Source organism: Nanorana parkeri, unplaced genomic scaffold (genome assembly GCF_000935625.1).
Source record: "Nanorana parkeri isolate BGI_ZX_2015 unplaced genomic scaffold, ASM93562v1 scaffold1710, whole genome shotgun sequence".
Taxonomy (NCBI): domain Eukaryota; kingdom Metazoa; phylum Chordata; class Amphibia; order Anura; family Dicroglossidae; genus Nanorana; species Nanorana parkeri.
Window position 1 is genome coordinate 268228 of NW_017307978.1, and position 27479 is coordinate 295706.

A 27479-nucleotide genomic window follows, 5' to 3' on the forward strand; every position below is an offset into this window, starting at 1 on the left:
AAGGGGGTGGGAAAACAAACCCCCCCCCCCCCTTCCCTGCGCTATACCAGGCCACATGCACTCGACATGGGGAGGGTGCTTTGCCAGGGGGACCATAGGAAAAGCACATTGTCCCCATGTCGATGAGGACAAGGGCCTCTTCCCCACAACCCTGACCCAGTGGTTGTGGGGGTCTGTGGGCAGGGGGGCCCCCTTTTATGAAGGAGGCACCCAGATGCTGCCCCCCTTGTGAGTGGGTAAGGGGTAGTTGTTACCCCTCCTCACTAAAGGTTTAAATACAAAATGAAATAACACACTAGACTTTTGAAAAACAAATTTTAATTGAACAAAAAACACAGTTTTGAGCAATTACTTTATTATTGAAAGAAAAAGAAATGATCCAGCTATGTAATCTACAGGTCAATCACATCGTCCAGCAATGTAGGTCCATGTCAATCATGATGAACGACGGTCACTGTTGTGGAAATGTTATTAGGATGTGTTTTTAGTAGTATATTGTATATGTGAATATTGTCATCATGTCTCTCAGTGTCAGGATTGCTGGGCTATGCTCTGTGGAGCATGGCTGGGATTAATCAGCACTGAGTGTAAACCATTAGAGTGGATATCTTCCTATAGATGTGGAGACGTGGCCGTTGTGCGCAGAAGTCTCCGCTGGCGAATGGTCCATGTGCTATGAGCTGGGCTGTCAGCCGGGGAAGATTGATGTGCGTTGCGGAGCAGTGTCCTCTTAGCGAGTGTATGGCCCCTGCGCAATGCCCAGATTTATTAGCTTGGCATGGATGCATTTGCTTTAGGGGCACGGTATAATTTCGGATACATATCTGCCTTTATAAAAGGAACATACGCTCGTGTCTTTTTGGTGCGTCTAATCAGCGCACTGGAAATAATATGATGTTGTCCCTGCAGATAAGCTCACATTCACAAGAACCGTAGTATAATCCTGCTAGGCATTGTTCACTGAACAATGCCTGGTAGAATTTGCACGAATGGCAGGAGTATATGCGCGGGTCTGGTTGTGGCAGCGTCCACGGTCAGCACGCTGCTTCCTTTGTGTAAGTGTTTTGGCGGGAAATCCATTGCACATGGTTTTTCATTGTTAACAAGTGTGCACGTGAAACATGAACTGGCAGCTGAAAGCTGTGCACGGTGCTTCACATGCATGAGCATACACTCCCCTTTTCTATTGTCTATTCAGATGTATACATGTGTCTCATTGGCTGACTCTGTTATGTAAATGTATTGAGAAAGTGGTGGCTGTTGTAGCCAGGACTTCCTGCCGTTACCCCTATAAATAAATAGATCTCAGTCCATTCAGGAGGACATATATGGAGAATCCAACGTGACAACAGCTCATGTCTGGTTTGGTACAGCCGAGGCGCTTGATAAAATTATACAAGGAGAGCTGAGAACTGTGCTTTTTAGTGCAGCGGATTTCTAAATGATAGCTCTGGACCAAATGTAAGCAAATGGGAAGAGCGAGTTGTGACATCACAGGACTTGTTCCGCTCATTTGTTGATATTCAGGCAAACCTGTCACAACAAAGTCTTTCTGAATGCCATTGGGGTCTGGGACCTTCAGCTTTAGTTTTAGTTTTATGTATACTGTATATGGCTCCCAATTATGCCACAATGAATATTTGTTTGCACTACAGAATACTAATTATATATACATATTACTAAAGCTAATACTCTAAGACCCGTCCCCCGAATGAAGTCCGAATTTCAGAATAGCATTCGGGAGTTCCCGAATGCCAATTGGGTCTGGGAGCCACAGCTTGAATATTATGTATGTATATGGCTCTCAGACCCATATTGCTTTCTGAAGCTCCTGAATTGTATTCGGAAATTCAGACTCCCGAATGCCATTCGGGTCTAGGAGCTTCAGCTTTAGTATTAATATCTGTAAATGGCTTTCTGTGGTAGTTGCAAAGAAAGTTTGGATTTCGTTCGAATTGGAAACCCCAAACCTAATTGAATTTCAGACCCGAATCCCAAAATAACGAAAGAACCGAACTGAACCGAATTTTTCTGCAGCTTACGTGTATAGTACTGATCATTACATGAGGTAAACAATAATAACATACAAAGAGGTTTGAAGCAAACCCCTAACCCCCCTGCATCTGACTGTGCTTGTGCATATATATATGTAAAGGGAAGAAAGACTTCCCAAAAAAGAAAAGGTTGCTGGGGCCCCTTGTAGGCCAATACTTGATACTGTATATCGTGCATGACCCAAACACTTAATTAACTCATCTATCCTAGGCATGGGGGAAGGATTAAACTTTGAAACCTCATTTAGCTTTTAAAAATCATTACAAAACCTAATGCTGCCATCAGGCTTGGGAATAAGGAAAAATCGTGCTAGACCATTCACTGTGTGATTCTTCTATAACACTAAGGTCCAACATTCTTTATATCCTGTCCGATACCACTTGGCGTCAAGCCTCCAAGATGCGATAGGGTTTCATCTCAGACTGGGGCTGCAGTGAGACTCTTGAGGGAACAGGCTGTCCTGAGACAGGTGGAGGTCCTGTGCCTGTGGGATGAATGGATGGAGAGGAGAAGGGGCTCTGACCAGCCCAATAGTAGTGGGGAGTTCGTGGCAGACCTACGGAGGAACACAAGGCGAGGGGCATGAACCTCGGAGGCGGGTTTTCCAGGAGTCATCTTGAGGACCATAGTTCTTCCAGATATTGAAGTGCCCCCCGGAATCGTCCGGAGTTCAAGATCTGTCTGACTTCATATTCCTCACGTCCATCTACCATCACCGGAGGTAAAGGAGCAGGTATGCGTCCCGGGAAGGCATTGGCCCTGTAGGGTCTCACCAGGGAAACATGGAACGTCTGATGAATTCGGAGTGTTGGCGGCAGCATCAACTTAACCGCCGCCTGGTTAACCACAGAAAGGATGGGAAAAGGACCAATAAACAGTCCACTGAACTTGCGGGAAGGAGTTTGAAGTCGTAGGTGCTTAGTAGAGAGCCAAACCAGATCCCCCACCTTATACTGAGGGGGTTCCCTCCGGCGGAGGTCATAAAAACGTTTCTGCTTGGCCTGGGCTTTAGCTATATTGGAGGAGCTCCTGGTCAGACCCCACAGGAGGGGTAAGAGATCGTGCAACCGTTTGACATAGTCCTCAATGGCTGGGTTGTTAGAAGGCATCCCGAGGGGGATGAACGAGGGATGGTACCCATAGTTAGAAAAGAAAGGAGTGTGGCCCGTGGAAGCACTGGCGCTGTTATTGTATGAGAATTCAGCCAATGCGAGTAATCCGTGCCAGTCGTCTTGCAGGTGGGTGCAATAGCAGCGCCGGTATTGCTCGAGACATCGGTTCACACGTTCTGTTTGTCCGTTTGTCTGGGGGTGGTAAGCAGACGATAGTCTGTGGTTAATCCCAAGCCTGAGACAAAGGGCTCTCCAGAATTTAGAGATGAACTGGGATCCCCTGTCAGATATCATGCAGGATAGGAGACCGTGTAGTTTGAACACATGGTCCATGAGGACCTCAGCTGTGCTTTTTGGAGGTTGGTAAGCTGGGAAGCTGTTAGGATCCAGAGCGCCTCTAGGTGGCGCAGGAGCTGAGACCTGCAGCTCCAGTGCTCACCTGCGGGTGTTTCCCAGCTGCCAGTAATTAGCCATCACCTGGTGCTTCCTGGGAGGATATTTAAACCCTCCCTGCAGTCAGGATGATGGCTCAGTATCGTTTCCTGTTACTTGAACCCTAAGTCCCCAGTTCCGTTGAACCCTGCTTTCCGTCCAGAGTCCTGTTACCAGTCCTGTACCCTGTTTGTGCCCCGAGCACGTTCCAGACGATCCAGTTCCGGTTCTAGGCGGTCCAGACGATCCTGTACCTGTACGGGGCGATCCTGTTCCAGTCGTTGCCAATCCAGCTCCTGTTCCAGTCGATGTTCCGTCCGATCCAGCTCCCGTTCCTGTCGATGATGTTCCGTCCGATCCAGCTCCCGTTCCTGTCGATGATGTTCCGTCCGATCCAGCTCCCGTTCCTGTCGATGATGTTACGTCCGATCCAGCTCCTGTTCCTGTCGATGCTGTTACGTCCGATCCAGCTCCCGTTCCTGTCGATGCTGTTCCGTCCGATCCAGCTCCTGTTCCTGTCGATGCTGTTCCGACGTGCCTGCTGCCCAGCTCCTGGTCCCCGATGATCCCATGCCTGCTGCCCAGCTCCTAGTCTCCAATGATTCCGTGCCTGCTGCCCAGCTCCTGGTCTTTGACGATCCGGTGCCCAAGTTCCGGCTCATTGCCTCTGACGATCCGGGGCCCGAGTTCCGGCTCATCGCCTCTGACGATCCCGTGCCCGGTGCCCGGCTCCTGGTCTCTGACGATCCCGTGCCCGGCTCCTGGTCTCTGACGATCCCGTGCCCGGCTCCTGGTTTCTGACGATCCCGTGCCCGATGCCCGGCTCCTGGTTTCTGACGATCCCGTGCCCGATGCCCAGCTCTACCCTGAAGTATGTGGTGACCTGGGTCGGGTGGCTACAGCTTTGGGGGTATCCGGGTGGCTGGCTGAACGCGCTGTCGGTCCCCCATGTTTCATTGCTGTGGTCTACCCGCTGAAACCCAGGCTCCTTAGTGCTGGGGTGTGTGCCCGACGGAACCCTGGTACCCATCGCCTTTCTGTTGGGTCTTCTGCTGGCCTGTGGAGACTTCTTCCGGATCCAGGTGGTGGACTGCTCGGCCTGGTGCCTGACCCTGGCGGGGTGGGTGCTCGACTGGTCCCTGAACTTTGGCCCTGGGGCATATGGTGGACTTGGTGGCCTTCTGTGCCCCTGGACCTCGGTGGTGCGGATGGACTTTTGTGGAGTGTCCGGAGCCCACTCCTTGAGGGGGGGTACTGTTAGGATCCAGAGCGCCTCTAGGTGGCGCAGGAGCTGAGACCTGCAGCTCCAGTGCTCACCTGCGGGTGTTTCCCAGCTGCCAGTACTTAGCCATCACCTGGTGCTTCCTGGGAGGATATTTAAACCCTCCCTGCAGTCAGGATGATGGCTCAGTATCGTTTCCTGTTTCCTGAAACTTGAACCCTGAGTCCCCAGTTCCGGTGAACCCTGCTTTCCGTCCAGAGTCCTGTTACCAGTCCTGTACCCTGTTTGTGTCCCGAGCCCGGTTACCCATTTGGCAGTCCTAGATACCTCTTGTTGCCATTACCTGCCTTTCCTCCTGTTGCCATTACCTGCTTGTCCTCTTGTTGCCATTACCTGCTTGTAGTCTGGTTGATGTTACTTATTTATGTTTGCTTTTGGGTGTTGTTTAGTTTTGCTGGTCATTAAACTGTATATAATACATTCTGCCCTGTCCGGTGTGGTCATAAGTGTTTGGTCTGCCTGTGTGGGTACCTGCGCAGGTGTGGGGGGTCACCTGTGCAGGTATCCTTGACAGAAGCGGAATAAAGTGGGCCATTTTAGTAAATGGGTCGACCGCAATGAGAATGGTGTTACAGCCCCTGGAGGGCGGCAGCTCGACAATGAAGTCCAGCGAGACTGATTCCCAGGGTCTCCCGGGTATGGGTAAGCTGGTGAGAACGCCAAACGGTGGCCTGGACTCATGTTTGGACCTTGCACAAACGTCACAAGTGGACACGTATTGTCGCACGGTTTTTTCCATCTCTGGCCACCAAAAGTGGCGGCGAAGAAGGTCCAAAGTTCTGGAGATGCCCGGATGTCCCGCCAGGGGTGCGTCATGGGCGAGCTTCAGGATTTCACAGCGGAGAGTAGGAGGAATGTAGAGGTTGTTTCCTTTGTAACGGCAGCCTTCACCATCCATTTCCTCCGATGGAGGTTCTGCAGCTAATGCCCTCTGTAGTTCTTCTTTTAGGAGGAAGGTGGCGTTGATTATTTTTTCCCCAGGGATTATTTGGGACTCGTGATGTGCGGGATAATGTCGATCTTCGATGCGGGACAGCGAATCCGCCTTCCCATTTTTGGCTCCTGGTCTGTAGGTTATTATAAAGTTGAACCGATTGAAGAAGAGGGCCCATCTTATCTGGCGTGAGGAAGAGTGTCTTGCTCTTTTGGATGTATTGGAGATTCTGATGATCGGAATATATGACACCTACTGGAGGGTACTCCAGTAGGTGTCTCCAGGTCTCTAATGCGGCTTTTATGGCCAGCAATTCCTTTTCTCCTACTGGATACTTTATTTCAGCAGGTGTTAAAGAGCGGGAGTAAAAGGCCACCGGATGAAGTGGAGCGTCCAAGGATGGTTTCTGAGAGAGAATCGCCCTAACCTCCAAATGGGAAGCATCGACCTCCAGGATGTATTGTAGCCTTGAGTCCGGTAGTTGAAGAATGGGGGCCGTGGTGAATTGCATCTCTGTGCGGGCCAATTCGTCCTTGAGTGTCTCAGACAACCCCAGTCTAAATTGATTCTTTAATGTGACACTGTTCCACTCTGATTCGGTGGACCATCGCTTAAAATTCCGCGATGTAGTCTTCGACTGGGCGTTTACCCTGTTTTAAGGCACGTAGGGCAGACTCCGCGAAAATCTGTTTGCTATGATCGTCATACTATTGTAGTGCCATGGCACTACAAAAATCTGGGAAGGAATTAAGTTTAGGGTCTTCTTTTTCCAGAAAGGCATTACCCCAAGCATGGGGCTCGCCTCTCAAGTAAGAGATTGTAGTGCATACCTTCACCTTATCCGATGAATACGTTTGTGGCTTCATATCAAAAAGCAATTTACATGCGTTAATAAATTCTCGATATCGCATCCTATCTCCAGAGAACGTGTCTGGTGGACTAATTTTTGGCTCAGGGACATCATGAGCTTCAGCACGTCTTGTGGTATTTTCTGCTACGTAATTTCTGAGCTCTCGGTTCTCTGACTGTACTTCCGTTAGCAATTGGGAGAGAGCGTCCAATCTCTGATTGAATGCACCCATGTGCGTGACCATGTCTGCTGTATCCATAATCTTTTCCCTCGAGGACCAGTTGGCAGAGATCTTTGCCCCCTTTCTGACTGGAGGACCCCTGAAAGCTTAGCTTTGGGTGTTTAATGTGGACCAACCTGTAAGGTCCCAGAAGATGTATGACCTCATTCACTTCACACATAAGTGGTTACAGTCAGAGGTCGCCACCCCAGTCCAGATAGTGAAGTGGTTTTGAACCACTTTGTGAGAGCTCAGCAGTTTGCGGGGAAAGCTGACCCCAAAGATGTTGATGAGCTGGTGGCTCTTGTGGAGCATTACTTGTCTACTGAGGACTTTCTATAGAGTGAGGTCCCTAAACATTCAACCTCCCAGAAGTCCTCTGGCTGTAACAAAAGCTCTCCTGCCTCAAAATGGGGGAAAGGGGACCTCCTGCTCGATGGGTGAGGATGTCCACATGCCAGCAGGAGCCCTAATGGACCGGGGACCCATGGTGTACTGGCGCTGCTATGAACCAGGACATTGGGTAACAGGCAGTTACCCAATGACCCAGGAGCCCATGAAATGCAGCGTTGCCAGGTGAAGGTCTCTGGTTGCTAAGCCATCATGTGTCATGCATCAGAATGTGGCAAGCGAGAAGCAAATCTGTACGGTTAAAGTGGACGACTGTTAAAGACTGCCTTGCTGGACTCCGGCAGTCTAGTGACTTTGGTCATTGCTAGTGTAGTGGACCCCACAGTCCAACAACAACTTATTGGGGTTGTGTAACAGGCTTACCTGACCCTTCGTTCCGGCACGGCCCGGAGCTCCGTCGGGGATTCGTGACGTCAGCCGCGACGTCACGAGACTCCTCCTCTCCCTGTTTAAGCCCGGCGGTTGCACTTGCCTGGCGTTCATGCAAGTGCGTAGACGCCAGGCAAGTTCCTCCATCAGTCTGCCACGAACTCCCCACTACTATTGGGCCGGTCAGAGCCCCTTCTCTCCATCCACGCATACCACAGGCACAGGACCTCCACCAGTCTCAGGACAGCCTGTTCCCTCAAGAGTCTCACTGCAGCCACAGTCTGAGATCCGGATCACCTGAGCTGGGACTGTGGTTCCCTCAAGCTCCACCGGAGGGCACCCTTCCAATTCCAATGGTCACCTCCACAACAGCAAGTATACCTCTCTCATAGGCTGTTGCTTAAACAATACCTGCACACTACTCACAGACACCTGCTCATCATTTCCAAAAGCCACTTCCTCTACAACAGCAAGTATCCTTTTCATCATTTCCTGTTTTTTATCATATATCTGCATAATTCAAAGACTGCATGCATTAAACCCGCCAGTTACTACAGGTTTATATGCAATACTAAGGACTATTAAACTAAGACTGTCTCTGGTGGTTGTGTGTTTTTGGGGGCCCATTCACACTAGTACAGTGCGTTAATCGCTCAGTCCCGTGCGATTAACGCATTGTACCACGCAGTCGCATCTACCACACGTTCTGGTGTGAGAAGTGCATTGCAATGCCATTCATTTGAATGGCATCCCAAACGCACCTCCGACCCACAGTTCTATTGCCCGCATCGGAACTTGCAGTACCGCAATGCATCCATTGCAGTGCGACTTGGGTCACGCCTTAATTACCGAGGACAAATGTGCATCCTGAGGTTACACAGGTTGAGAACCACTGTTCTAGATCCTTATTTGCAAGTAACACACTCGCAATCGCACATGCAAAAGCTGAAGCTGCTAAAGCCAGAGCAGCCTTTACTGAACAAGAAATGCAGATTTAAAAAAAGAGAAAGTGCAGTTAGAAGCTGAAAAGATGCAGCAAGAGGCATCAATAGAAAAACAGAAAGACCTACCAGAAGCAGATCTAGAGAGACTTAATATAGAAAAGGAAGCAGCAGACACCATAGCAGAGGCCTTAGAATTAGCCGTATATCCAGATAGTGAAATCAGTAGACCCAGCAATGTACTGGGTCCAGAAGCTGAACCCCAAGATCCTTTATGATGCACTTCAAATTATGTCCATCAATACTCTAAGCCAAGTAGCAACAAAGACAATGTCGAGGAGACCAACCAATGTTACACAGCACCAATGCAAGTCAGTGACATGCCTCAAGTTTGTAAACAAGAGAGCTGCAACTGCAAGCAGTGTTATGACTGATGCCCTGCAGACAAGGTATCAGAGTCTACAAACCATCCTCTAGAACCAGCCTTAAGACCAGAATGATACAGCAGAGACCGGCTTCAACCAGAGACTTCTAAAAAGGTATGATTACACACAGCCTTTCCACCATAGAAATACACAGCTGGCTAATTAAGCCATAATAGACTATGCAAAGTTCTTTGCACAACACAAGTTAGTCACCAAAGGACTTGAAAAGTTTAATGATCACCCTGAAAGCTACAACGCCTGGTGAGCATTCTTCCAAAATGCTGTCAGAGGTTTCAACCTGTCAGAACTATTGGGCAGAAAGGAATCAAATTCAAGGCCTATACATGTTATTTTACAGATTTGTAAATGGGCATACTGGTGGCCATTTTGTCTGATTGCATTGGAGGTCGATGTGAGTTCATTCTTCTTGGACAGAGACTTTCACAGAGAAGAGTTAGGAATTTTAGCATAAATAGTCTCAGATCGTAAATTGTGGGGGTCTCAGACGCACATCAGTTAAGGATGGTGCCAGCCGATGTAGGTCAAGATTGATGACTTTCTTGCCTCCACAAAAGACAATATAGAGAGACTGGAATGTCTAAAAAAACTTTTTTTTTTCTTTCAATGAATAGAAGATGGGGTTTATCTTAAAGTTGTTTATGAAACCTTACTATTCATTGCAGTAATAATAATCAATAATGTTATTATATTATAATATTATATGCAGCATCTGTATGCTTATGTTATTGACTAATTTCAAGTAAAATTTGATACATGTACTTTTATAATATCCAAACTATATTCATTATATATTGTTTGAGTGTACCCATTGAAATATATTAGTATGTATTACTAATAATGGGGTTTTTATATTTTGAGTTCAAAGAATTAGGTGGTACATGCCAATGCATATTCTTTTCTTATAATGTATGAAAAACCTCTGGGTCTTGAAACTAATTACCTCACTTTCAAAGTATTTGGTTAGATTTTCTTAAAGTTGTATATCTCTATAGTAGACCAAAAGTCTGACAGTTTGTTATCAGTTATCAAATTTTTATATTCATGGCTTTCTCCAAGAGCTTAGGTCAGAGGTCATCTTTCTGCTTAAAACTTTATAAATAAGTACAATTAAATTAAATGCTCCCAACTTTTATATAGAACAATAGTGCCCCCTGGTGGTGATTGTGAGGGAAAGGTATCGGATAAAATTATATATCTGACGTCATGGTTCACGTCAATAATCACGTGGAAGACCAAACCAAGCCCACATTCGAGGGGAGATAAAAGGGGAGTAGCCGGAGCAAGGGGGGACCAAGAACCAGAAGCCAAATTCTAACAAGACAAGGCAGTAAGCAAATACACTCTAAGGTCGGAAGCTAATACTCAGGTCGGAAGCTGAGGACGGCTGTCCAAAGGGAACTGAACTAAAGAGAACCTGACCATTCCTTATTTCTGAATTGTAACCGCTGACTTCTTCCAGACAACTAATTTTACATTGCTGGTAAAGTATACTTTCTATCTTTATATTAGGCAATTCCTTAGCCACATATATATATTCGGGTAAACCATTGAGTTCTTGTAGGATCTAGATTGATTTGAGTTAATTTTTAACTGCAGTAAAAATTGTGTCTTTCGATCTTGGGAGATAAATATATACAATTGTTATATACATTTGTATAATCTCCAGGAAACTGATTTCAGTTTCTAGTCAATGGTCTAGTCTGATATATATTTAATTAAACTGGTGGAAATTTTTGTCTACTTTTGAATGGTCTTGGCTTATTGCCAGCCCTGTGCATGATGGGATAAATATTGCCCATGCGCTGTTAAAAGTTTGAGTTTGTGAATATCTGTGCTGGGAGAAGTCACTTGTCAATTCTGAACCTTTTGTTTTCTTATTCTGTGAGATACTGATAAGATACCCATTACATAAAAAGTCATTTTTATTTTGGTTACATTTATCTTTTGAATTAATATTTAGTGGTTACATTTTACGCATTACCTGTGTTATCAAATTGATTGATATTATCTGATCCATATTCTTTGTTTGTCACAAATTATATTTTAGTTATTATTCTGCACTGATTTTTAATTAATATATATATACATTTTGTATACTTTTTGTATTCCTCTTGTTTTCAAAGCAGCGCAAATGAAAGGTTAATGGTAATACTTAATTATAGATTCTAGATTATAGATTCTCATTTGTTTCCATAAACAGAAGACTGTATATCAGAGCAGTATAAACATTCTGACAAACCTTACGTAAAGTGAAGAGATAGATCTCAAATGGCTAGAAACGTGTCCACTAAGCATACCAGATGAATCAGGACAATAAATATAAACTACCCAGAGATTGGCCTTAAAATGATCTGGGAAAGACTTGATGAGCGGTATGGCTCAGCAGAAGCAACAAAGTGAACTATTCAAAAGACTTGATAGCTTCCCCAAAATACCTAACAAAGCCTATCAGAAACTTAGGAACTAAGAGACAGAGCAGAGAAGAAGAAACTCAGGAGAAAGAAGAAGGGGGATAGAGTAGAAGCTAAAACAGCCCCGGATGAGAGTGAATCTGAGGTAGGCAAGCTAGCGTGAGTACAAATTAATACTTCCAATTCCACAGAAAGAGGGTTTGGCCTACTTGGGGGGTGGTTCAATATATTTACAGAACCTGCACATTTGCGCACAGGACCTGTACATTCACATAAATCTCTCATTCTGTAGTAACATTTGTAGGCACAGAATACGATCCAACAATTCCTTCCCAACGACTAATAATGGCCAATGCATGTAAAAGACAAGCTTGACTACAGCTCTGGCACATGATGAAGGTGTTGGGGTGGTAAGAGCTAACGGGGAAACATATCTTACACAAATTAGTGTAGGAAGGAAATGTCACCAAAGACAAGCTCAATGATATGGCGGACGAGAGAAGTAGAAGAAGTAGCAGCCTCCGGCAAATTTGGTGCCACTAACAGTTTGTGTCCAGTTGGAGCTTGTGCCGATGTGCCACGTTGGGAAGATCTCATGCGGCTGCGGTTGCTACGAGTTGTTCTAGGAGAAAGAGGAGTAGTGTCTGTGGTGTCATCCGGAAAGTCCAGCCAATGGGGCACTTCCCCTGGGCAAGTATCCAAAAAAACAGAAAAAGGCAGGCAGCTGGTCTGGAGTGCGAAGCTGAAAAGCGGAGTTGTCTCGCCATACAATTAAGTGAAACGGGTGGCCCCATTTATAAGTTTCCTCAGATTCCTGGATAAGACCCAACAGGGGACGTATTAATCGTCTCATGTGGAAAGTATGTCTCGTGAGGTCAGGTAAGATATGAATAGTGGCCCCGTCAAACTCCACTGGGCCCTGACGCCATGCCTGTCTGACAAATTCTTCCTTGATAGTGAAAAAATTTGCCCGACAAAGGACATCTCTCGGTGCAGAAGAAGTAGCCGGGCATCCGCCCTGGACCCGGTATACTTTGTCCAATTCTGCTGTGGGAGGCATACCAAGAAGCTGATTCACAATGGTCACGACAGTGTCTCTGATGTGGGTGCCCACAGTGGCTTTTGGGATGCCCTGCAGACGTAGATTATTCCTGCAATTCCTATTTTGAATATCGTCAATGCGAAGGTGCATGGAGAGCATTCATTTGTGTGTAGCTGTTGTGTCCGTCTCCAGGGCCTCCACCCTGGCCGACAGAGAGGATGTAGTGTGCTCCACAGCAGAAACCCTCTCATCTATCACAGATATATGGTGTGTAAGGTCCTGGAGTTCCTTTTTAAGAGCATCTACCATTGAAATAGCCATGTTTTCCAGGTCCCGTTTAGTGGTCAAGAACAGGATCAGATCTTGCAGCCCTCCCTCAGGTGAGATGTTACGGCCAGGTGAGGACGGGAGCAGGGTGAGCTAGGCGGGGAATACACACTTGGGAGTCCCAGGGACCGGATTGGGGGGAAGGATGTGCCAGAGGCTCAGGCGTCATTGATATCGGCCAGCAGGACCAGGTGGTTGCGGCCCTGATGCTTACCAGGCATGGGGCCTGCAGCGGAGGATCTCAAAGGCACCATGACAGAGGTATGGGGGAGGGCCGGATCCAGGGCTGCTTGAGCAAAAAGACTGTAAATTGTCGCCGAAATGTGATTCCCATGTTCTATGCACTCTTTTGCTATGGTTTTAGGTTGAGAGAAAAGTAATTAATGTTGTTGGCCTGTCGTGTTCAGAGCTCCTGCAAGTCCTCATGATGAAGCCACACCCGCGAAGGGGTTTTTAAATGTTTCCAATTGTGTTTCCTGTAGATGGATAAGCCAATCATCTCTCAGGTTGCTGTCCTGGAAACTCCCATGCACTGTGCTCAGACACCTTTTTTTGATCAGAACCAGCATTAACTTTTTAAGCAATCTGAGCTAAAGTAGCTCTTCTATTGGATCAGACTACACAGGCTAGTCTTCTTTCCCCACGTGCATTATTTCTGCGTTGGGCACCCATGACCCTCCCACTGGCAAAATGGTTTTCCTTCCTTCCTACCACTTTTTGTAGGTCCTGACCACTGCAGGCCCTTTTCAAAGTCTCTCAAATCCTTACGATTGCTAATTTGTTCTGCTTACAACACATCAACATCAAGGACAAAATGTTAATTTGCTGCATAAGATATCCCCTCCCACTTCCAGGTGCCATTGTAATGTTATTCACTTCACCTCTCAGTGGTCATAATGTTATACTGTATATGCAGTGTGTGTGTGTGTATATATATATATTATATACAGTATATATTATTTTTAGGAAACAAAAACAGACAGTGAAAAAGTAACATAAAAAATTAAAGTGTATGCTTCAGGGGATGCGGGCTTACTGGGCCCACGGCTCCGCCCATACTTGAACAGACTTTATGCTTTGATCTATAAGGTACTCCGGATCCGACCACCCCGTGACCCGCAGTATGTTTTATTGAATCGTCCAGTTCCCCGATTTATCCAGGTCCAAAGACGAATTACTGTAGTTCTTTTTTCTGGCTGCAAAAATTTTCTTGCCAAAGACCTGGAAATCCGACAGTTCCGCTCAGACAGGTAGTTTCTAAATTGTCGCGGATAATGGTACGTGAGAAGCTGAGTAGCATCCTCAGGGACACTCGAGGTAAATTTGAAAAGGTATTGGACCAATGGATGCAATACTTGCACATTTCTGACACTCTTTAACATAGTTACATAGTATTTGGGGTTGAATAAAGACATATGTCTATGAAGTCCAACCCATATAGGTCCACGCATCATCTCATTCTTAGGGATACTGGTATCCCTGGATATTACGGTCCCTCAAGAAATTGTCCAAACGTTTCTTGAACAAATCTACACTCTTGGCTGAAATCACCACCGATGGCAGTGAGTTCCTGACCTTAACCGCTCTTACTGTAAAGAACAACTTCTGAAATTAAGGGTTCTTGTCCGTCCCGCCCTCTTTCCTTTCCTGTATTTAATATTGAAAGTAATCACATTGTGATCACTACTACCCAGTGTCTCCCCAATTACAATATCCTCGATTAATTCCCCATTATTAGTAATTATTAAATCTAGGATGGCATTTTTCCTAGTTGGAACCTCCACCATCTGTTCCAAGAGATTGTCCAAGCGTTTCTGTACCGATTTTTATCCACCTTGTTCTGGATGCCTCTCTGACCTTTTTTCTACTCTTTCTCTTTCCTATGCTTTTACCCCTCTTTTTGGTCTCCTAGTACTGCTATTTTGAGCTCATTATGTAATGTTCGTTTTTGTATTTGTCCCTTTGTGTGCATCGGATATGTCTGATTTGTCACGAAAGCCATTGTTATAAGGATGCAGGCAGGGCCGGATTTGCTCTCCCTGCCACCCCAAGGCCACTTTTTTAATCACTTTTTTTATTTTTATTTATTTTTACATTTTTAGCTTGTCGTTTACTTTTTTAATAATTTTCTATCTTATTATTGTTTGTTTTTTATAATTATTTTCTTTTTAATATTTTTCTTTTTACTTTTTAATGATTTAACATTTTTTCATTTAATTATTATTTCTTATTTTTATTTATTTTTTAATTATTTTTTTATAAAAAAAATGTTCATGTAACCTTATACTTGTTAACGAGCGAGCGTATTCCCCACACTACATTTAGTCCTGCCTTCCCAAAGCAGGACTAAATGTAGAAGGCAACTTTACCGCCCGAACTGTATTTTCCGGGCGTCGGGGGACTCCACGCCGCTGACGCACCTCGGGGGCCCTGCCGCCCGAGGCCTGGCCTCGGTGGCCTTGTGGGGAATCCGGGCCTGGATACATGACCTTTATTGACTGTGAATCCATACTTGTCATATGAGATGCATTGTGTGTTTCATCTTCTTGTCAAAAACTTAATAAAAACTTTGTGAAAGTTAAAAATTAAAGTGACAGTACACAGATACTCAAATGTACAAAAAAAACCCATCTAAACAAAAAGTGAGTGACAGCTTTGAGGCTGCTGGCATTACATCCAAGATGCTGGCGCCCAGAAGTCTCAGTTCACATATAGTGTTTGCGTTTCCCCCGCAGTTTTCCGTGCTAAAACGCTAAAATCTACATCTTTACAGATTCCGCTCATTTGTGGCTGTTACTATAGCCGTGAACATGTGGAATCCACCCCTGAAATTGTGCTTGGACTATTTTGCGGGACGCAAGGTTTTGTACCGCATGGTCCCCGCAATAGTCTGAACAATGCACATTAAAACGTTTAGAGCGGTTACCTGCGTATTCGTACAGCCGAATACACGCGGAAAAAAATGTGTGAATGGAGCCTTAGGCTACCCAAAATCACTCTGCTCTTCCTGACGGAAAAATAAACTTCCATTTTTAAATTCAACCAAAGAAATCATATACATTTTACAGAATGCTCAAACACTTTCATGGTGTTTTCTTATTCACCATGTGTAAACCCTATGCTTCCCTTTGATCTTCAACTTAAAAAGCTCAACCCACAGACTAACAAATATAACAAAATAATGCCAAACAGAGATAGATTCATGATGACAAGCCAAATATTGCACAGGTTGTTTCTTTTTACCTAGGTTAGTCTGTAAATAAAATACCTGCTAGGGAGAGCCACTTCAGTCAACATGCTGAGCACCGTTGCTTCTTTTAACCGGACAAAAGCAGTGAAAGGCTGTTCCAAAAAGTCTGCTTCACCAACAAGGACATTGGCTGCCTCTGTTCCTTTTGGTATCTTCCTTTTAAAAGTATTTTGCAGCTGAAACAAAACACATTTCACCGTTTATAGCAGTGTTTTTCAACCTTTTTTGTGCAAAGGCACACTTTTTTCATGAAAAAAATCACGAGGCACACCACCATTAGAAAATGTAAAAAAATAGAAACAAATTAAAGTGTTTTTTTTCCCCATGTACTCTCTCTCACCTCCCCCCCCTTCCCCAGCAGCATGCACTTCGCTTTATATGCGCTCATGCCTCTCTGTTCGGCCAGCAAAGAGCGATGTGAAATATCACATCCTTTTATGCAAGTACAGGGGCCTAGTTTTATCACTGGACCCTGTAGGAACCCAACATTTTATGTCCTAAGTAACAATCATGTTAAGATCACATCTTTAAAACTGATCATTTTTTTGCTTCCCTGGTCCTGTCCTGGCTTAGAAAATTGTGATAATTTGTAAATAACCTTATACTGTATCTGTGACCAATATTTATACAGAGAAAAGTTGCCTGCTTATTGTGCCTAATGGACAATCCAACCATGTGACTCACTCCTCCATTTTCTGACAACACTTCTGCCTCATGATTGCTCCAACACAGAGTGTTACGTTCTAGAGTATGTAATGTACGGAACAGAGTAAAGCAGTATGTAACACAGAATACAGCATGTAAAATAGTGCAGCCAGTAGTATGTAATGTACAGAGTACAGTGGTCAGGACTATGTAATGTAGAGTACAGTGCACAGAGCAGAGAGGTCAGAGGTATGTATCATACTGTAGAGTATGCAGAATGGTGTGGTCAGAAGTGTGTAACATGCAATACATGTACAGAGAGGCACGGTCAGTGGGGTAGAATCCCATCAATAAAGGGATATAATACCTAGTGTTTGTATTAAGTGTAATCCATATAGTTTATTTTCCTTATGCCATTTGGTCATTTTGGGTTATTGCACCATGTTTTTCTGTGTTCCCTCACATCTATGATTTATTTGCCCTTTCTTCAAGAGACTAGTAGTTTATAGTGTCATGGCTAAAAGTAACATGAAATTGAGGAGACTGTCCCCGGGAACATAAAATTATTAGCGCAGCGAGAAAGCTAGCCAGCTTTCTCGCTACGCACTTTGCATAGAACCCACTAAGCTAATAGGGTATCTTCTCAGAAGCTGCACACAGTGCGCGCAAGCTTCTGACAGCGTGGGAGACGGGAGGCTGGGCTTGTCGGTGGATCCAGGGATCAGGTGAGTATTTTTTTTTTAAATGTTTTATTTTATGTTCCCAGGGACATTTAAAAATGTTGTCACCTTACCTTACCCAGGTGGTCAGTGGGGGCTCCCTGGTGGTCACTGGGGGCTCCCTGGACCCTGGTTGTGGGGGGGGGGTCTACTGTGGCCGCAGCTGCAGTGGCTCCCTCCCTCCGCCCCTCTCTGCCACATGCACCCGGCCAGCCTGCCCGCATCAGATGCGGCTCTGTACTCTGCTGTCACTCGCTCAAGGGGGGCCTCCCATTCAATCGATCCGGACTGGCTGGATCAAGCAGACGCGGTCCTCTAATCAGGCACTGTAGAGGGCCGCCCGCGGTGTCCTCGGGAGGCCCTCCTTGAGAAACGAGTGGCCGCGCGATTACAGAGCCGCATCTGATGCGGTGCAAGTGGCAGAGAGGCGGCGGGGGAGGGAGGGAGCCACTGCACCGGCGGCCGGGGGCTTCATTTAGCGGGGGTTGGTGATGGGCCCTCTGACTGCCGCGGGCAGGGGCCGTTTTTAAAAGGCAGCAGAGAGGCCACCTTGCCCCCGGCCCACTCTGCCCCTGGTGCTGGACCCCCCCAGGCTGCACCGGCGGTAGTTCCGCCACTGTGGTGAGTTCAGCTATCTGATAAGGAATGTCCGCAGTGATTATATCTGCTTATAGAGGCCAGGCATAGAGGTCTCAGCAAGGGATACATCCATGCTGGCTAAAATGGTGGATGTACGACACTCTCCTTCCTACGTTGTATTTCATTGGCTGACTTTGGTATGTTAATGTATTGAGGAAGTGATGTCTGTTGTCGACATCACTTCCTGGTGTGACCCCTTTTGTTGATATGATAGTAAACGGAGTGAAGCTGATTGGCTACTGCTGTAAAGCCAACTCCCTCTGGGCGTTACCCTTTTTGTGCATATAAATTAATAAACGTCCTGTGCTGAGGCACTTGGATACTGGACCTCCAGCTTGAATCAGCAACTTGTCTGAGTCTTCCTAGCACAACAGAAGTACTTCACACCTTATACAGAAAGAGCTAAATACAGCGTGCTTTTAAGCGCGACGGATTTTGTTTGTGCTTGGCGCATTTTGATGCTGGAAGTGCACATTCAGGCATACCGCGGATTTGTGCGCTCAGCCCAAGCGAAATTTCCATGACAGATGGCGAGCCTGGTGTAGGAGCTATAGCAGTTTTCCAGTGTCAGCGAGCCTAGAGAAGGGACTGGATTTTGGTTTTTATACAGCAAAAAAACGGTCGTTTAACTTTGGGGTAAGCATTTCAGTTTTTGAAACTTTTGTTGTCCTGAAACCAGCATCTGGTTCCTTTTGATCGCTGCCGCAGGAAGCTCCGCTCAGCGAAATAGTTTTTTTTGCTTTTTACTCTTTGTGTATAAGGACGGGGGATTTGTAAATATCGTAATATCTGTACTGGGAGGGATAGGTGTATTGGCTGGGGATAGAGTCTCTACAGACCCCTGGTTAATACAGCCTAGAGGGTTTTTTCTTCGTACCGGGTTCATGTTTAAATGTAAAACTGTTCCTGTGGTACAAACGTGATCATATGCATGGAGTGTGCTAGTTGATGTTTTAAGCGTGCGGCAGAGATTAAATGACATAACAATGTTGTGGCTGGGTTATTTTCACAGTGCTGATCACCGTGTGAAATAGCTTTGTAGAGTATGTGGCTGTTACAGTGCGTCTAACGTTTAGTGTGTGTTAAACAAAAGTACGATTTGTCCTGTGTTAAGTCCGTCTTGTGGTAAAGGGGTGATTTTGGTTTGTTGAGGCAGAATTTTGTTTGTTAGTGTTTGTACAGGAGAGACCGCATGTGAAGGATTTTTATGCTGTTAGCCTGTAAATCATCCCAGAGTGGAAATTGCTCCAATTTTGGGGGTGAGACCCAGGGAACAGAGAAACTGTTTTTGTTAATGTTCAACTCACTGGTTTAAATCGTTTTTTGTATTGTTGGATTGAGAAGACACCATTTTGCTATCCCACATGGGCCAGCTACCATTTTGGTTTCCTTTGTGTAAAACCATGCGACCAGCCACCATTTTGGTTTCCTTTGTGTAAAACCATGCGGCCAGCCGCCATTTTGTTTTAGTACAGCCACCATTTTGGTTTTCAGTAAGTTAAATTTTTGTTTGTTTTCAGGTTTAGCTATTTTTGTATTTTTATACAGAAATCAAATTTCAGTAAAGCGATCGCGGTTTTTGTATTGAATTTTGGTTTTAAGTTAAATTTGTCCTTTTTTCTGAATTTTAATACATAGCAAGACTAACTTCAGCTGTGAGACTTTCTATGGTAAAGAGAAAGTCGTGTCTTTTTTAATTTTTGTTGTTTGGGCGTTTTTGTTACTCAGAGGGCAATTCATTTCCCTATTGTCTGTGCATGTTTATAGCATTAGCTGCGTTTTTGTACAGTATAGCACCGCTGTTGGTTTGCGGTAGAAAAGAAAGGATTTGTTTTTTATAGTCACTTTCTGCAGCGGTTAGTCAATTTGTTTCCTTATGCCCAGACTGTTAGTTTTGAGGAGTTTCTTCATTGTGTGACAGTAATTCAGATGTTATACTGAGACATTCTACAACTAGTAAACAGGCAGTAGAAGGCTATCCCCATTCCTTGTATTTAACAACTGTATACTGAAAGAAGCCACATTGTTCTGTAGAGAAAGAGGATATTCACTGTACCGTGCAGTTTGCCTGGCAAACGCAGTGTAGGGCCACGCAGGGGTATTCGGTGTACCGTAAATAAGCGAAGGGGTCGATACAGCCTGGTGGGTGCATGCACTATAAGGGGCAGAGACATAATTCCGGGGGGCGATACACATCGCCTCGGTCAGGGTCTCTAGTTAGAGGACTAGAACTGTGCATTAGTCTGCTAATCTAACGTGAGAAAAGGCACCGGGCGGTGCTCTCCTAAAGTGGTGCAGGGTGGTTTCCCTGGACGCAGGGGTAGGACGATAAACCGATTCGAATCGCCATGAGCAATGGACCGTCCATGCAAGGGAAGGAAAGGGAGGCTTCCCACAGTCAGGCGGCAGTACATGAAATCTAGTTTTGGGGCGTAGGCCATGAAACCCCGTAAGGAATGGAATAGGTGGTCCAAGGGTACCGCTTGGGGTATCCCTCTGGAGGGGACGTTTGACGCCTGGAGATGGGAGAAATTCATAACGGAGTTTAAATACAGGCTGGGGGCGGAGCATCTTCTGATGCTTCTGCTATCACTAATACAATAAACTCTACACTGACCTCTCTAGCTACTACTCCCACCTCTCCACCTGACAGTGTAACCTTTGACGCTGCCAACACTCTTTCACCTCAATCTAACTCTCTCCATCAATCTCCTTTTGCCACATCTGGGGCTTTTTCTCCTCCAGCTACTGATAAGTATGAGTCATTTACAAATGGGGACCTGCAGGCACTATGTGAGCCTAGAGGGATCGATACCAGACTAAGAAACCGAGTGGATTGCTTAACTGCGCTGATAACTTTTGACTCAGCCATGCCTACCATCTACCCCTCACTGGAGGTGATGGGCGAGGTAGTACATGTTAGCCCACCATTGAAACCACAGCCTCCAGGGTACACGCCTGGCCCTAGGAACCTGGTACTTATCCAGTTCGGGTGCAACAATACGAGGGTGCTCCCGATGCCGACGGTGAAAGGACTATAGGGGAGAGGGTGGCATGGCATGTTCCTTTTGCATCCTAGCCGAATTGCCTGACTATAGAACAAATCCGAGAGGGTTCGCGAGAATGTTTTGTCAAAATCAATTTAGTTAAGGCATGAGCGGAACGGATTGTGCCCGGATTCTGAGGGCAAAAGTAGGAGAGGAACTAGCAGGTGTTATAATCTCCCGTTGCAACATCATCACCCATGAACAGGCCACATCTGGAGGTAAGGAATTCCGTGTTGCCCTTCTGGCCAAACTTCCAGAGCTATACGTTGCATCCTCAACCACGGATGTGATGAAACTCAGTCAAAATCCTGGGGAGGAATGCGCTTGTTTCTGGCGTCGCCTGAAACAAGCTGCATTGGATGCAGATATGGAAGTTGGTCCTGATGTGCCAACCGACAAAGGTAGGTTAACCGCCATTCACCTCCTGTTAAGAGCCAAGTTCTTAGAAGGCATGCATACGAAAATTCGAGACCGATTAGTATTAGCCAGACCTGAATTTAATGAGATGACGATGCCCGCTATTCTGTCCACACTCTCCGCTATAGAGAGAGATGTGAATAGGAAGAAGCAGGATAAAACATCCAAAATCCTTACGTCTCAGGCCCCTTATGCAGGAAGGCAGACAAAGATCGTTGGAGAGAGAACCAACGCTGGAACCCCCGGGTTTGTTATGGCTGCGGGAATGAAGGACATCTAAGGCGTGACTGTCCTAACTGAACTGGCAGACGCAAAGGTAAATGGCAGTTCATTCCAGATGATCCAAAACCTCCAGTTGTAGGGATGGTCAGTGACGACTATGATTTTTCATAGGCTGTTGGCAAATCGGTGTCAACCCATATCAACCTGATCATCGAGGAACTAAAAGATCCCCTCCTTTGCCTCATTGACACTGGTGCAGCCCGAACTGTTCTGAGATCTAAAGATCTCAGAGGCAAGGTTCCCCTCTCTGGGAAAACTACACCCACAGTGGGTCTCACAGGTCAGACAGTGTCTCTACAAATCTCCAAGCCACTCCATTGTATACTGGGACAGCACACAGAAGCTATCGGTCTGTACTGGTATCGGATGATGTTCCCATTAATTTGTTGGGAGCTAATATTTTATCAGAAATACAGGCAGTTATTGAGTACAATCCAGCAGGTATTGTGGTTAGTAGCGCACTGACTGAAAAACGATTATGTGCGATGATTAAGGATGGGCTGCATGTTCGATCTAAGTTCGAGTTAGAACTTTTTCCATGTTCGAAAGTTCGAGTTAGAACCGAACACGGGGGTGTTCGGCTCATCACTAGCGATGATAGCAGTACCAAACCTAACGGAGCCAACCTGTTTCGTGGAGGTGGATGTGCTGGCAGAGGTAAATCCCAAAATATGGGCGATAGACAAATACGATGTGGGTCTGCTGCCCGTACCGCCAACTACAGTTAACATCAAGCCAGGGAGCGTTTTGCCCCGATTACCACAATACCCCTTGAGTGTGGCTCAAATGGATAGTCTTAAGATCCAAGTGGACCGCTATCTACAGATAAGGGTCCTCACGCCAACCCAATCACCTTGTAACACCACACTTTTTCCAGTGGCAAAAAAAACATCCAAAGGCCAGGAAACAACATACAGGCTAGTACATGACCTGAGAGCCGTAAACAAAATAATCATTAGCGATGCTCCCCTGGTGCCTAACCCACACACCTTGCTGTCCTCTATACCACCGAATGCGATGTTTTTTACGGTCATTGATTTAACCAATGCATTTTTCTCGGTACCACTGGAACCCCAGTGCCAGTACCTTTTTGCTTTTACATTCCAGGGTCAACAACTAACTAGGACACGTCTCCCCCAGGGGTCAGTGACCAGTCCCTCGGAATACATTTGTAAGCTGAAGATCGTGTTAGATCAGTGGACCCCGAGGGGTGGTACTGCTACAGTATGTTGACGACTTGCTACTCTGTTGTCACACACGGGAAGTTTGTTACCGGAATACTGTATCATTACTTAACCACCTGGCATCAACGGGGAACAAAGCAAGGAAGGAAAAATTGCAGTTCTGTAGGGAGAAGGTTATCTTTTTGGGACATTGCATCTCCCAGGGCACCTGACATTTAACCACCCAGAGAGTCCAGACATTGAAAGACTTGCAGAGACCCAAAAACACCCGACAACTGAGAGCCGTGTAGTTTACAAGTCCTCGGACTTGTAAACTACTGCAGAGACTGGGTACCCAACATTTCATCCAAATTGGGACCCCTTTTCGAACTGACATCAAAGACGCCTTACCAATTAACAGATGATAATTGGTCAGTCCTACAGGATTTGACTCAGGAACTCTCCCAAGCACCTGCTTTAGGCCTGCCCAACTATGACCTCCCCTTCTATCTCTTTTGCTACGAGAGCAAGGGCCATGCAACAGGAGTACTGACCCAACTACACGGGTCCAGGAACCGACCCATCATGTACCTGTCGACTACCCTAGACCCAGTCATTCGAGGCTCACCGGGCTGTGTACGAGCTGTAGCCGCCTGCGCGGTTCTGGTGCAAAAAGTTGGTGACATAGTCTTGGACTCGACATTGACCCTTTATACACCTCACTCGGCGCACGAGATCCTGAATCAGGCCCAAACAAAACACCTATCTGCCGCTAGATTGACTAAGTACGAAGTGGCTCTCCTAACACCTACTAACCTAACCTTGAGATGATGCACCATATTGAATCCAGCTTCTCTTCTTCCTGTTTTAGAGGATGAAGAGAAAGGGGGGATAGTGGGGCAGAAAACAACAATTTTCAAACTTTTACTAACCATTCTAACCTCTCAACTTCTAATCAATTTTCCAACCTATTAGGGAATCACGCAGAGGATCACCACAACTGCTTTTCTTTGATGGAACTTTAGTCGGCAGCTATCAGTCCGGTGAAGGAGACCCTGACCCCAGACTCTAAAAACTTGTCGATGGTTCCAGGTATCACACCCCAGATGGTAAGCCACATACTGGGTATGCGGTGACGACAGGCAGTGAGGTTGTGGAGAAAGGCTCTTTGAGCTCACACATGTCAGCACAGGAAGCTTAACTATGGGCACTGGCAAGGGCTTGTGAGATCCACAAGGACCAGAGGATTAACGTCTATACAGACTCTAGATATGCTTTTGGGATAGCACATGACTTTGGTCCAATCTGGAAAGCTAGAGGGTTTTTGACTAGTTCAGGGAAGCCAGTGAAACATGCGGAGTTGATCGATAGGCTGTTCGTTACCTTCAGCCTGCCACACAAAATAGCCATTCTGAAAGTGAAGGTACATACAAATGATAGGACCCTGGAGGCAGATAGGAACACCCTGGCAGATAAAGCTGCTAAGGAAGGTGCTCTAAACCCCTCCGTGGGGACCCTAGTGCTGGTCATCCCCTCTGATGAGTCTCTGGAAGAGTTTAAGAAACTGCAGAGATGCAGGAGAAGGGGAGGTGGACAGCTTCGGGAGCTACACAGGGTCCAGGTGACATCTGGGGTCTTGGCAACAGATGGTGTTTGCCATGATCGCTTTTTCCAATGATGGCCCATTCGACCCATTATCCAGGGCACCAGTCAAAGATAGTTATGTGTGCGCAGGTAGAGGAGCACTGGATCGCCCCTGGGTTTACTACCGCATCAGCCAACTTTGCAGCTTCTTGCCTGGTCTGTGCTTTGCACAACTCTGGTAGGACTGTAATACCACCAAAACGTCATTCACCCAAACCGGAATATCTCTTTCAGCGAATTCAGATAGACTACATCACGTTGCCAAAGTGTGGGGTGTACGAACATGTTTTGGTCTGTGTGGATGTGTTTTCCGGCTGGCCGGAGGCGTGGCCCGTCCGATGCGCCAACGCCACTACCATGGCAAGAAAGACCCTGTCTGAGATAGTGTGTCGCTGGGGCCTGCCTGAAACGATCGAGTCGGATCGCGGCCCTCACTTCACCGGTCACATTTTTGCAGAGGTATGTCAACCTCTTCATGTCAACCAGGGATAACATACCCCATATCATCCTGAGAGCAGTGGTAAGGTTGAACGTCTTAATGGGATCATTAAGAACAGGATCTCAAAAATAATGGCCGATACTCGGAAAACATGGCCTGAATGTCTCGCTATAGCCCTAAACTCTATCAGGAATGCCCCTAGGCAGCCCCACGGGTTATCACTAGGGCTGGTAATGATTAAAAATTTCCTGTTCGATTAATCAAATTTTTTTTAAATCGATTAATTTCGATTAATTATAACGCACATACAGATCCAACTACATTGGCCTCTACACATACAGCACAATTGAGCAGATTAAACCTTTCAGGTAAAAAGTGTTTATCTCCCGGCCGGGATGTGTACTCACCGGCCCAAGCAGCTTCATCGGGTAACGAAGGGAAGGGGGAGGAGTCCAGTGATGTCACGGACATCAACGTCACCGGACTCCTCCCTGTTGTGGAACTTTTATTAGGATGTGTTATTAGTGTATTGTAATGTTTTGTCCGGTATCTGTTCTATCGCAAAAACTTTCAGGTGGACTGGGTTCTTTTGGTGTTTTAGGAGAAAATGGCGGGGAACGCTGTGATTACCAGCTGACGGGGTGTGTACAGTGCCTGCAAAGGGAGCTCCAAAAAGTTCACCACCATCGGGAGTCTCTCCCGGACCCAGACTCAATAACCGGTGTTCATTCTATCCAACCAGGTGATTGGGTCGTGCTAAAGAAACATCAGAGGACGGGACTAGAGATATCTTGTGCCATTCCAGGTGCAGCTGACGACACCAACCTCTCTGAAGCTTGAAGGACGAGACAACTGGGTCCACGCCAGTAACTGCAAGAAGTTGCTAAACTTCGCCAAAGAATGAGGAGTATCGGTTTTGTTTATTTGTTTAGCTTAGTGTGTTTTAGCAAGGGGGACGATGAAAAGCATCCCAATCTTTTGTTTAAAATGCACCGCCAACTAGCTAAGGCAGCCAATAGGACCAATTGTTGGGTGTGCTCTAAATCCCCACCTAGCAATTCCACCCCAGCAATGGCTAGCAATTCCACCCCAGCAATGACGTTCGTATTGGCATGAAAAAGTACGAGAAATTAGCCAAGACCACCCGAAGACATTTGTCGATAGAACTTAATGATACATTCCTAGTGGGTAACATCAGTTATAGTTTTAATATTAAAACCACCTTGCACCACGCTGGCGAATCCTGTATGGGTGTCTGGGCAGCTCGGTGGCCTGCAGGTGTGTTTCAACCTCAGCTTCGGTAAAGGGGATAGATTTGTGGTATCCACCAGTTGTGAGAAAGGTATAACAGTCAACCTTACTAATGAAACCCCCGATCTCTTTAATAACACCCATAGACCAGATTATATCTGCTGGAAAGAAGGATGCGATGGGAGCGATCCCCCAGTCTATCCTGTTGTTACTTAGTGCCCGGGACCGTCAGAGAAATTCCCCATGTGCAGTTCTGACAGGCCCATATTATTTCCTATGCGGGTCAGCCGTTTAAAAGGTAATTCCCCCTACTACAAGAGGTTCATGAGCTTGTTCCAGCATCTTACGTTGCCGCCGATCGAGAGGACCTGATGGTGCGCAAAAAGGCAAGGATGTCCGGGAGAGCTCGTAGGGAATTGTTCTCTGGCCACAACCAGGCTTGGGCATGGTTCTCGGCGTGGACTGGATGGGAGATCAAGCTTATGAAGCGACTGAACAATTTCTCGTCCATAGCGGATGAGATGTTCAATGAAACCGTTGAGGCAGTGAGGGAGATCACCCAGGAACAAAGACAGATGAAAAGATTGCAGGAAAAAATGGCACTTGATTATCTTTTGGCGTCCAATGGGGGGTTTCTGTGAATCTATGTTGTACCTGGATAGCGGACACTAGTGACAAGGTTCAGGCCCACATGGACAAGGTTAGTTCCTTGCAGGGCAGAGCTAGGGCCATAGCTAATGAGGGTTGGAATCTTTTTAAGGGTTTTGGAAGTTTCGGGGATTTCTTGTTCTCCATCAGATCGTGGCTGAAGGAAGTAGGGATATACGTACTCATGTTGTTCTTGTTTCTATTCCTTTTATATGCCGTGATGAGATGTTCCTGTTGCCAGGTCGATCAAGTCACCCAAGCCCGGGCGGATGACCACATTTTCATCTCTGAGACAGGACGTCCTGAAGTCCAGCCCATGTATCGGATGGAAAGGATCTGGAGCCGACCAACTGGGGACACAACCCGTCACATCATGACCTCTTTCTGAGTCACCTCCCGAAAGGACAGAACCTCTGAGTCAAGAATCGCCTGCACTATTTTTTTAAAACGTTTACATTTTTTATTTTATTTATTTAATTATATCAAGCAGTCATTGTGAATTA

The 27479-nt window shown here is 46.1% G+C and overlaps 1 protein-coding gene across 1 annotated transcript in view; it reads right to left on the reverse strand.

Annotated features, from left to right (window-relative positions):
* LOC108799384 (electrogenic sodium bicarbonate cotransporter 1-like) overlaps nucleotides 1-27479 on the reverse strand; it is a gene marked incomplete at its 5' end in the record, with an annotated part of 300557 nt that overhangs the window by 256850 nt on the left and 16228 nt on the right. The window contains one exon of the mRNA XM_018571249.1: nucleotides 16101-16258. Within this exon, the coding sequence (XP_018426751.1) occupies nucleotides 16101-16258 (158 nt within the window). The remainder of the gene's footprint in view (nucleotides 1-16100; nucleotides 16259-27479) is intronic.